Consider the following 13,306-nt stretch of genomic DNA (forward strand, 5'->3'; position numbering starts at 1 on the left):
TACAGGTAGCGTAAGGGCAGTCATGTTAAAAACATCAACAGTGGTGGAAAAAGTACTGTAATGTTTTACTTAAGTAAAAGTATCAATACTGCAATGTAAGCCTAACCCTTTATAAAAGTGAAGCTCACAACGTGTCTTTTGATTTCACTGTTTGAAACAGCTAGGCTTGAGTTGTAATGCATAACTGCAAGTTAGCCCTTTTCACTACTGGCTTAAATGAAAGAAAAACCCAAATGGGTCCATTTGGTTTCATTAATGTCTTTTGTAAATGAAGTATTCAATAAAACGTCATAATAAAAAATAGCAGATGTACAAGCTCACAAGGCGGCGATGCGTTGTGAGCTTGTAGATCTGTTTTTTTCTGATAAAATGCAGCTGATTTTAGCGTCATACCTTACATGAAAAATGTTGCTACAGTAACCTTGGTTGTAGTGTGTAGTCATTCATTTGTAAACAGGGCAGTCATGCTAAAAACAGCAACAGTGGTGGAAGTACTCGTACTAGTGTTGCCATGTATACTAATTACCGCCGTCCGAGTTATGTACCGATAGGCACAGAATAGTAAATGATGTTGTGGGGACTGTGTTTGCCCCAACTCGTTTCACTCAACTCGCCGGTCTCTCCCCGCACCCGCCCCGCCCCCCGCTACTGAGACCGGGGGTAAAAAGGCAGGTCGCGTGAAAGGCAGTATTATGTTGAGAAAATAGGAAGTCATTACAGCACCATAACATGGTGAATACATTTTGTTTTGGGATGTACAATACATGAAAATTACGAGAGTAATAACGCGACTTGCGTCGATAACTAATGGGGAGCGGACAGTAGCGCGCTTGGCTAAAAACAGTTAGTTAGTAACATCATACAAGCTAACTATTAGCCAAATTCGGCTAGCGCTCGGAGGACTGCATAGTCCCATAGCTTGGGAGGACGAGGCCGCCCGTTCAGAGTATGGGAAAGTATCCCATTGGCTTAAACGACAGCCAATGACGCAAATCTGTCGAACAAATCTGTCGAATGCAAATGAATCTGTCGAATGATGAGTCATAGGTCTGCCTCTGCATAGACCCGCCAGCTTTCAGCAAGCGGGTAAAAAAAGAATAATACTGGATGTAATGACTTGGGTTACATGTGACAACTAGGCCTGTCACAATTATTACATAATCGCCATATCGCAATTATTTTAGATAATCATCATAATCATCATGATAGTTTTCACACATTTTCAAGAATTTGAGTTTGTCTATTTCCACTATTAATCATTAAATATGGCGTACTTTGGCCATAGAACATAATTTATTTATAGTATTGGTACCAATCATTGTCAGTTATTTCTTTGTATATTTAAGTTATTTGTCATATCTGCCCTGTAAGTGCAATAAATTTTTTGTTTACATAGCCTAAACGCCAAAAAGAAATTTGCATGTTCCAATGGTCAATTGCCAAAACCTCAATTCAATTGTTAGGCGTAATTATTTATATGAATCGTTGAGTAATGTCATGATCGTGACAGTCCTAGCGACAGCACCACAGGCAGTCCAGCCAACATACTGTAGGCAACAACAGTCTTATAGAACAAGGATTGCATGTCGTTACTGTCGGGCAGAAACCTTGTGTCTCCTTTCATGTGTTTTTCATACATTAATGCCCTACTTCATCATACAAGTGTCACACAAAAGTAGTGAAAATAGCAGATCCACAAGCTCACAGAATGTCGCATCTTGTAGATCTGCTATTTTACAAGGTTGTTTTAATAAAAAAGGAACGGTTTTGGACATACAAAGTTTTCAACCGACAGCAAAGATGTGTAGTTGCCAGCCTGGACAGCCAATGGCCGTCTCCATTCATAGTAAAATGGTGTTAAAATGGATGTCATAACTGACTGTTTTCAGTGATAGCACTGTCTGTTGACTGCATGACATCCTACAGAATGGGGAATGAGTATGGACATTGGTGTCAGAAAAATACCTCTCCCTGCTTAAAATATGACTGCAGTTACTAGTACTGTAAAATGTTCTGATTTATTTAGATTTATCTGCTTGGTAGTGATGAGTTACAGTTCTGAATTAGATTAATGGAATCAGATTAAGGGAATCAAATGATCTATTACTCTCGTGTAATGTAATTTAGCATTGCTAATGACAGTTGAATTATCTACTTTAGTAGCTGGAAAATAATTTCTACATTAGGTCTCACTGAAAGAATTTCATTAGACAGGATTAACATGCAGTATTTTTTATCAACGTGACGCAGAAATTGACACCTACTTAGTATAACATTTGAATTATGACACAAAAATAGAATAGGCATCCATCCTTGGATAGACAGAAGATAGAAGATATTTACTGACAACGTCTCGTCCGTTAAAGAGACAGTAGTTCACCCAAAAAAATTACTTATTTTCTATCAGATTATTTTTTCTTTTTTCGTATTCCTAAGCCAATCGTTTGATGACCGGAGACTCAAATGCAGGTCAACAGAGTCTCCGCCTGTCATCAAATTATTGGTTTAGGAATTAGGAGTTTAGAATTGTGTAATTCTGATTGATAGAAAATAAGTAATTGTTTGGGTGAACTACTCAATTGTAAATGTAAGATTATAATTTATTACAATAGTGATATATAGTCTAGTCTTTATTTATATACAAACCATAACAACGCTTACCTTAACGCAACCAAATCATCTGGACTGTAAAATTAACTAAGCTTTTTGAGTCCTCTCATATGCGATACTGTGCCAAACACTCCACCGCCACTAAATCTTTTGAGCAATGGAGCTGCTGTTCTGGCTGTTGGAATTGCAAATGTGTTTATTGAGCACTGAGATAAACTGCCACGTTTATGTACCCTGCCACCAACAATACATAATATCATTTGATTAAGTTGTTTGCATAATGCTGGAGTAAATCACATTAGGGAAATTAGATTTTATTTTTTCCCCCTCATCACAAGCCAGTGCAATACCATGAACAGTGAATGGTGTCGACATGGTTTATTAATGAAACTGTCCATCCTTATTCCAAAGGTGACGAAGACACATCACAGACTTACTGTACACTGCATATTGTTAAGAACCCTTGTTTTGGCTACAATTCACTTCCTATGAACATTTGATATCAGTCATTTTCTGATTGAAAATACTGTAAGCCAAGTAAAGTACGAGTCTGTGGAATAGTATTCCTGCATAAGAAATGAAAAGTTGTATTGATTATATTCATTAATTTAGCTGGGGACCCCCCCTGGGGGTCCCCGGACCCCACTTTGAGGTCCACTGGTATAGAGAGAAGAGAAAAAGCTCTGCACTCTTTATTCCTGGCATTGTCAAGCCAAGTTCATGTACATAATTAGCTCCATTCCATTCAAGGTCTCAGACAGCTATGTGGTAATGATGAAAACAAAAAGGGTGGAACAACACACAATTAGGCCATTCAATGTATTCCATTCAATGTATTCTGTACGCCACGATGCCTATTGCATCTGAAACCAGCCCAAGAGAAGTAGATGTTGGTTAAAAATGAAGTGAAAATAACTGTGAAAAACTGTGCACTTAGCACAAGCAGTATCCTTCACACCATCCACAATGACTGAACGTTCTGACTCACTCACTAGAAAGCATGAAAAGATATGGTAAAACGTTCCCAATCTTCCAAACTATGCCGAATATTGAAAGTATTGAAAACAGAAAACCAGCACTCACGGATCAATCATCTTCTACATATTGAGGGCAAAACGTGTTAACGTGTTTCAATTGCTGTATAAGTGTGAACAAAAGAAAAGAGTCCGCACACCATCTTAATGCTCCCGGCAATTTAATGTATATAGCGGGAGCATTAAGACGGTGTGCGGACTCTTTTCTTTTGTTCATGTTTATTCAGATGGGTCCAGCACCCGTTGCAATTCTTGGATGTGTGTGCACCACCTAACCGCTTCAATTGCTGTATAAGCCATCATAACCAAAATCAACAGAAATGGCATTTTATAGACAATTGGTGAAGTCCAAACACCAATCGGCAAAGAGAATACATAATAGATTAATTAAAGTAATCGTAAGCTTTTCTTACAAGAAGCATCAGCCAAACAAAGCACTAGACTAAAAAACAATGGGTAGGCTATCCTTCACTGCTTCTCAAGTAGAATAAATCTGCCAGTAGCACCATCTTCACAAAATAAAATATGCCTCATTAAGGCTAGACATAGTGAAGAGTGTGGGAGCAGGTGTTTTCTGAGACTCTATTAGGAGATTTGTCTCCAGAGGAAGTTAGGATATCGGTTCAACAGGAAAATGAGGTGAGGGAAATGAAGTAGCATGTTTTGCTGGTTTACATGCAAAAAGCCACCATGCACCTTTAGTTTATGTGCATAATGGTATGCTACAGTAAGTCACAGAGCCACACACACACACACACACACACACACACACACACACACACACACACACACACACACACACACACACACACACACACACACACACACACACACACACACACACACACACACACACACACACACACACACACACACACCCCTTCCTTTTATTAGCGATGGGTTCTCATTTGCACTGCCTGCCACACACTCACAATCTGTACTTTAATTGTGTTTCGTTTCTATTCCAACATGATTTGTTTGGGTGAAATATAACCATTGACAGCAGGTATATGACGTGTGGAAGGATATCTCCGTTTTTAAGCTGTTGTAATATAACATAACATACAATGTAGAAATATACCGCTCTGAACAACCATGATCATCATCGTGTACAGTGAACCGCCTGCATGGTGTGGTGACCCCCTTTTTCATTGCCATAGTCTTGTGGAAATGTTCACAGTCGCTGTCGTTGGTGTCTTTGTCACAGTAGACGGCTCACCGTATATCCCCATAGTGTCATCATCATAAAGATAAGTCTCTTTGCTGTTAAGAAACCCTGGACACGGGTACTGTAAGATACCCTGGACACGGGTACCGCTCTGAGTTGTCCAACTTATCCTGATGCAAGTCGTTGTTGATTCCACTGTTGTAGGGGAAAGACTCTAGGGCCGCCGATAAGGCCGTTGCCATGGTGATGAAGGAGATACCAAGTAAGACCTCATCAGAAGGGAAGCCCCTCCTCACGGTGACTACCAAGGTGGGCAGAACCATTGTTGCAGAATCAGTGTTCATTTAACCACTTTCAACCTAAACGCCCTATTTTGGGCATGTCATTATAGGCAAAAAGAATTTGCCTAAATAGCAGAAATAGACAATTTATAAGCTCAGAACACATCACGATGCGACGTGTTGTGAGCTTGTACATCGGCTATTTTTGCTATTCGTCACATAATGGAGTATAGAGGGGCTTAAGTGGTTAACTTGTGAGTGTACAAATGAAACTAAATGGACGTGTAAGGATCCATTTTGGTTCCATTTGTACACTGTCAGAGTTACAAATGGATAAATTAACACTGAGGATTTTACTGTGCAGCTTTCAAGTGGAACTCCCTCCTCTGTTGGATATACAAAAATGGCAAAGCTTTGAGTGTGTTATATCTAAGCTCCACTTCATTGACTCCTTCAACCGTAGTAACTTAAAATGGTAAAGGATCAACACTATTGATTTCACTTTCAGCTGCTCTATGGGGTATAAAACTAACTTCCTGTGCAATTATTTGCACTAATGGCATATTTTCTTTTACTTAATGAACATGACTTTTATTGAATAGTGACTTGACAAAGCACCTACAGTGCAACACTTGTTGGTCTGTGCATAAAATCAATAAATATATATAATAAATAAATACGTTTAAAGAATATATATAAATGAGACAGAAAGTGACAGAAGTGAACTCATTCTTCTTTGAAACATTTTGTTCCGATAATAATTTGTTCATGAGATGTTGAGATTACATCGTCTACGGGTTTATCATAAAGATGTATTTCCATCCTAATTAGGGCAGAACAACTTCTCTTCTGAACTTTTTTACACCTCATAAGCAGCTATACTTTGGCGCAAACAAGTACTGTATGCATTTCCAAAATGCTATACTGTATGTATACTGTAGCTTGCAGCATGGCATTATTAGACTAATGGTTTAGCTCTCATTACTGTCGTGAAAACAGTCTCTGTGCTTTTCAGTTCGTCTGTGCTTTTTAAGTGTTTTGTGAATGTGTTGGTGTAGCAGAAGAATGTATACGCTTTCTTGCCTGTTCTCTACTTGTTTGTGTTTTTGTGTGCTCCTGTGTGTGTTTTGCTATAGATTAATCCACCAAGCGTTGTGGTGTCAGACTCCTTCTGCGTGCATTCTGACACAGTTATGATTGCGCCAGGGGAGCGCTCTGTGGATTCGTCTATAGTTACTGTATGTGTCTGTGTTGTGATGTAATAACCTATAATGTATTTTCTAATTGTTTGACTTCAGTGTCAATACAGTACAAACAGTATGTTCTTCTCCATCACCACAATCAAAGATGGGTTTGCATGTGGACTTTGTTTTTAAAGTTTCCACTCTTGCAGAGGCTCATAGCCTAATACTGCTGCACATTTTATGCTGACTCACACTAGAACACACCAAAAAACATCACTATTGACTATCACTAGTTTTTTATCATAAATAAAACAAAAGGCCTCCTGTACACTTATAATTTCAACTGATGTAAAAAGGGGCAAGTGATCGAATTGCCTCCTTTGATTAAAGAAGAAAAGCGTCCGTCCTTCATCAAGGTTAGCGATAATGAACCCGAGTGTGAATCTAAGTGAATGAGTGTCCTCAGAACAACAACAACAACCACAGTCTATTCAGCATGGCTGGTACAGTATGTGCCTACGGCAGTGGTTCTCAAAGTGGGGTCCAGGGACCCCCAGGGGTCCTTGAGGAGGTTCCAGGGGGCCCCTCAGGAAAATGTGCTAATATAGAATCAAGATAATTTAACCCCTTTAATCCTATATACATTGGCTATTTGCCAATTTTGTGAGCTTGTAGATCTGCTATTTTGATTGCAGATCTAACAGACATGAAAAAGTTTGAGAACCACTGGCGTAGGAGACCTGCATTCTTCTTTTTTTATATATATATATTTAGCCTAATAGTTTTTTATTTTATTTTACATTTTGTCACAAAAGACAGTACAGTGCACAACAAGATGATACCAAAAACATACCACCAAATCAGACAAAACATTACAATAATAATATTAATAATACTACTAATAATAATAATAATAATAATAATACAATAATAAAACATCAATAGCAACACATTGCCTTACCAACACTTTCTAGACCTGCTTTCTTAAGGTAAACCGTGGGGTATATTGCACGCTAGCTGGCTACTCAATTGCCTTAAGATGACCCAGCACCACATACAGTAGAGTTAGTCTCATGTTTATAGCGTTGCACCAGCAGATATCAATAGCCCTCAACCTTTCATTATTTACAGAATCAAAAGTCCAACAGTCAAATCACTGCAGTAATACAAGCATTCACATTCAACTACTGCATCCTCGATTTTGTTTCCAAACATTTGGTTTCATGTATAAGATACATCCAAAGAAAATCAATATGTAACTTGTATTTAATCTATACTTAGATGTCAAGGTTTCATGTATTATTTGAATTTGAGCTCAGATCACAAACGCTTTAAACAAAAGACCACATCAAGCCGGTAACTGAAATAGTATACACACTTTACACTCTATCCACACTAACCACAGTGTGGTGTGGTTAAGGAGATACAATCCGGTGTGCTGTAAATGAACACATAGGATTTTACTGTGTATTAAAATAAAACTCAATCTCTTGTCTCTGTCATAAGGGACACCACCACAACCTTTGTAATGGCAGCACTCTGCAACAATTTAACCATGGATAATCAGTGTGATTTTCATGTACATTGCCACTGTTTATATGTAGCGTGAGGGACAGATACTGGTGCTCTGTGCAGCATCATGACAGTATTATAAAGATTTAAGAGACAGTAGAGGATGGACCCAATGTCACAGATACAGATGGGCATCCTAGATAATAAACAGAGCTTGCGTAATCGTGTCCCCCATGCTCAGATACTTCTTCGCGTGCACACACACACACACACACACACACACACACACACACACACACACACACACACACACACACACACACACACACACACACACACACACACACACACACACACACACACACACACACACACACACACAGAGAGAGAGGGAAAGCTGGTGCCAGCCAGCATTGTTTTCAAAGAGCATCTGGTGCATATTTTATGCTTGAACTGTTTGCTCCAAAGTAAAACAGCATCCAGACATCGTAATGAAGGACCATACCGGCATCAATAAATACTGTATAATTGCCTATTTAAAGCTATGTCAAAAAGAAACTGTCACACACAAGATTCTCCTCCTGTGCTTTTATTTCACCAATTATGTTTCTGCAAGAGCTTTCTTCATCAGGGTGGAGCTGCTCACAGCTTAAGCTTTATAAAATATGATACATAAACATACACAATTTTCACATTAATGGCTTTATTTTTAGACTTTGTTTTTGTTTTGTTATCCTACTATAATTAAGGAAACCTCTGTCATCAAAGGGAACGTCAGTCATTAAGGAATTCTGGCATCAAAACCTGTCTGTTCTGCACGGTTCTCCTCAGTGGCTTGAGCAATTGATCTGAACTTGCACACGGGCATTGACCATTAGCATATGCACACAACCGCGACGCCTGTTTTTCACTTTCCCAAAATGTAAGCTATTTATTAGCGTTTGTGTGTTAACACCTACAGTCTATGGAAAACACCGGAGATTCTGCATTCGGGTTATGGGATGCTTGGGATCTGTCGTCGCCATGGTCACAGCGCCGCAAACTACGGGATGATCAAACTGCACATGCGTGGCCTTACTGCTGCCGTCCTGAAGAACGCCTGTGACAAAGGTAGCCCAGGCTGAGGCAGACCTGCCTCACAGCTTAGCTACAAAGTTGTAAAGGAGTCGCTCGCGGACTTGCATTTAGGAGCCGTGTCCACACACACACAGCCTTTTATGAGCGGAGGGCAGCGAAACTGTGCACGCACACTCCCTGGGTGCCAGAGCAGAACCTCTGCCCCAAACTTTTCATTTTCATGAAACACATTTTAGCAAAACAATTTTTCTACAGATTTGACCCATACATCACACAAATTGTATCTCTATAGTCATGTGATCAAGACGGATCTGTCAGATTTTCTTCCAAAGTTTGCAGGATTGGTCAGTTTTTAACAAAATACCTCAAATCATGAACGCAGCGTGCAATTTCCGAGAAAGTCTGCACGCACATTCCCACTAGGCAGAGGAAGAAATGCCACTTGAAAAATTTCAAAGCAGCCTCATGGTGGCGCTAGAACAGGCCGATTCGCGTTTTTAAGTATAATTGCACCGAACGCACACTCCCTAGAGGCCAAGGAAAAATCTCTGCCCTGCGTTCGTCACATCTGTTTTTCATAGCACCACCAGGAGGCGACTTATATATATTTTTGGATATTACTCCTTCAGATTTTATCCAAATTTCACCCAAAATTGGTACACATGATCTCTATAGTCATGTGATTAAGACAGATCTTTTAGATTTTTCATATTCCATCCTGATTGGCGAATAACCTACCTGACCTGGCGGAGACCTGTGCTCCGAGGAGCACTTTTTCTAGTTTAGTTATAAAATGTTCTTCAAAGTCATCAAAACTTTACAGAACTTGCCTGAATAATGGAGTCAATGTTGGTCAAATAATTGCACGATGAATAATTCATAGACATTTTGCTCATAAATCAATCTTTTTCTCCAGGGACTAATTTCAGCTAGACTTATCAAATCAATCCCTGCTTTAAAATGTATCAACTATGACATAACTTTGACATAAAATAACTGTGCATCAACTTTCAAGTCTTTGCAAGTTCATTTTCATACTGAGATCAACATAATCTAATGACTTCCTCAAACAATCCACTTTGGAAAAAGGTCTGCAGTAATGTCTATACAGTATATAACATAACGTGTCATGTGTCATATTCAATGGGCTAAACATGCCAGACTCTCGCCGTTTCATACACATCTCTCTTCCTTTTTCATAACTCCTCCCCCTCCTCTTTGTCTGCCCGCCTCCATGAGTCATAGAGACACACGGCCGGAAGCGGAAGGCCTACAAATCCACGCCCACTTTTGACACTCGGGGTCCGTTAGAACGATGAACTGCAGCTCTCAATGCAATCTCTATGAGAGGCATTGTAAAATACCGTCATTTCACTGGTTAACTACTGAGGCTGTAGCGATTTTTTTTGTGTTCTAATAATCTGTCCCATTTGTTTAATTTGTCCTTTTTAATGTCCCATATCTTTCATCTCGATATACTACCCACAATATACTATAATATACTCCATCAGTATGTCAAAACCGCTAGCATCGGAGATCCAGACTTTAAGTGGTCGCATCACGGACGCATCCCTTGAGGTTTTCAATACCCAGAAAACTGGCGAAAGTGGCCGTTTTCAATAGGTTTTGGTCATTATCTCTGGAACAGAAGGTCCAATCTGCTCAGTTCAAAGCTTGTTGGATGCGTGACTTTGAGGACATTAAGCACGCAATGACACATTTTCGGGTTATTTTTTTTTTTAGGGGAGGCGAGATCTTAGTTGGGCAGGCGACCGCCTCTCCTGCCTCTACAGTGGGTACGCTGTCGGTCGGCGCTCGGCGCTCGTAAAGACAGTGATGTCACTGAAATGCCTGTCTGCTGTCTACCCTCTGCTGTGTTAGCATTATGGGTAACTCGTTAAAGTGGAAAATTAAATGTGAAACACATCAACTATTAAGAAAACAAGAAGATATGTTGACAAAGACACTCCATACATTTGGAAACATATTTTTATTTAAATCAATATCGTCTCCAGTTAATGTAGGAATATTTCAAAAGTAGGCTAATTCTCATATCCTCTCATAGGGATTGCATTGGCAGCTGCAGTTCATCGTTCTAACGGACCTCGAGTAGCGGCGCTGTCTCAAAAGTGGGCGTGAAATTTGTAGTCCCCGTGTGTCTCTATAGTCATGCCAGATCTAAGCTGTTTTCAAGCATTTTCCAAAAAAATCTAACATTTTCAAAACATTAAAAACAACAGCCATCTGGTATGATCTGCTATTCTTTTTTTTAATCTTCGAAAATCTAACAAGTTCTACTGACATGCCCAAAATAGAGAGGTCAGGGTTATAGTTAACAAAGATCCCATTTCTCTCCTTTCCCTGTTATATACAGTACATCTCTTGCTCTTTCATAACTCCCTTCCCCATCCTCTTCCTCTGCCCACCTCCCCTCACCTCTACTCCTTAGGACTCGTATGAGTTATTAGCTGGTGTACCGCATGTCTCCCTTGACAACAACATCTGAGAAGTACCTCGGAGTCATGCCCGAGTGGCACAATTAGCCAGAGCTTTCCGTTACGCAATTATCTGGGTTATCCCTGAAGCACTTGTAAATAAAGTGGCAGTGTGGTTCGCATAGGGAAAGAGCAAAAAGGTACAAAATGGGTAAAGGGCAGCAACGGGGAGAGAAAGGTAACTAACTACCTTGTCAAGTGCTCGTCAAGGACAAACCACAGAGAAAGCTCTCCTGGGTTCTTCTTGCAGAGGGACACTGAACCTATAATTGGCATCAACAGGGTTCCATTTGTAAAAAAAAAAGACAGGAAAAGACAAACGGGAAAATGTTCTGATATATTTTATACTTCGTCTTACAAAAAACAGTGGAGATAGCAGATTGTGACATGAAAAAATTGAAAATATTTTCAAATTCCTATTTTTCCCAAAAGGAAATGCATATTTCTGCATATTTGGTCAGTCTGACCAGAAGCGGGGATAATCCCCACCAGCAATAAAAAATATTCACCAGAGAGGTAGATATCAAAAGCAGAGGCAGAGAAGCAGAGGCACGGATTAATCCCGCCCCCCCAGCAAATTGCATCTTCCATCTCCTGTATCTGGATGATTAGCCTAGTTGGGGAAATATGTGCAGTTCTGTGTCACAGTTTGAAAAATAACAGTATAGATAGAATGGCATCGTTAGTCAGAATTTCGCCCCAGTGGCAATTAGAAAAAGTGCTTTGAAGCACCTTTTTTACGTGGTGAATGTGATAAAAATGTTGAATGATGCAAAATAACACAAGGTCCTCTGTCAGCAGCCTCCCAGTGGAAATGTGGTGCTGTGACCTTGTTCTCCTCATTTCATTGGCACCTGCCACCTGCCACCTGCCACATACAGCAATCTGAATTCAAAACAGTGTTTTTAAACTAGCTTGACCGACAGCATATGTTTTTGTTTCAAAGTTAAGCTAACTTTTACTTTTGTTTTGCACAAATGTGCCGGTGGCAATATCTTTTTGATTGATTGATTGATTGAAATTTTTATTAGGCAAAAGAATGTAAAACAACACAGTTACATTAATAATGCTTTTGTCTAAAAGGTCCGGCCAAAAAAGTCCTTGCGGACTTGTTTCCGTTGAGGTCCTTGAGTTAATTTCATAGACATATATAGTAGCAACCAAACAGTTCAAAAATCAACATGAAAATACAGATAATACAGAAAAAATACCACTATGTACAAAAAAAGCATTTAAAAAATATATGTACAAAAAAGGGGGGGGGGGGGGCGCATGGAAAAATAAAAATTATATACAAAAAAAAGCATGAGGAAATACAAAATATGTACAAAAAATCACACCCTGTGTGAAGTGGGCGGTGTCTTGCTAGCTATTCACAATACTGAATGGAGTCAACCAATCATGTACAAAAGATAAATACATTTATTGAAACACTCTTTATGATGGACGAAACCATAACTTGAAAAAAACAAATTTTTGTTTTTTTTTCAAGTTATGGTTTATTATATAGGGCTATGCACATGTGTCATGTGACACTGGCCAATCACAGTCCTGAATAGACTGTGATTGGCCAATCACAGCGCAGGATAATTGTACAAATTTCCTGGGCCCAGATCACAGCGCAGGAAAATGTACATTTTTCCAAATCTCACTTATAGGGGCGGTTTCACCGCCCAAAAAGAGGAGGGGGGGGTCGTCTGTCTACAGGGAAACTGGTACTAGCTCCTCTTTCGGCCTCCTGTTTTGAATGAGCCCAGCGAACTGCATTTTTTGAGGGATGGGGTTAGACTATTCCATTCCTTGGTGGCTGTGCTATAGAAGGAGAATTTGCCCATGTTTGTTTTATGGGTGGGTGGTACCAGATTGTTGTTTACGCTCCCTCTAGTTTCGTGGCCGTGGGTGTCACTAACTTTTTCGAGGTATTTATACAGATATGCGGGTATAG

At 39.6% G+C, this 13,306-nt stretch overlaps 1 protein-coding gene across 1 annotated transcript in view; it reads left to right on the forward strand.

The window, feature by feature from the left end:
• The window catches only part of pex5la (peroxisomal biogenesis factor 5-like a), a gene marked incomplete at both ends in the record, with an annotated part of 131,314 nt that overhangs the window by 65,943 nt on the left and 52,065 nt on the right, over positions 1 to 13,306 (forward strand). Inside the window, one exon of the mRNA XM_080430572.1 lies at positions 5,017 to 5,121. Coding sequence (XP_080286698.1) covers positions 5,017 to 5,121 — 105 coding nt within the window. The remainder of the gene's footprint in view (positions 1 to 5,016; positions 5,122 to 13,306) is intronic.

This window comes from Gymnoscopelus braueri (genome assembly GCF_963280865.1).
Source record: "Gymnoscopelus braueri genome assembly, chromosome: 6".
In the NCBI taxonomy this organism is placed as follows: domain Eukaryota; kingdom Metazoa; phylum Chordata; class Actinopteri; order Myctophiformes; family Myctophidae; genus Gymnoscopelus; species Gymnoscopelus braueri.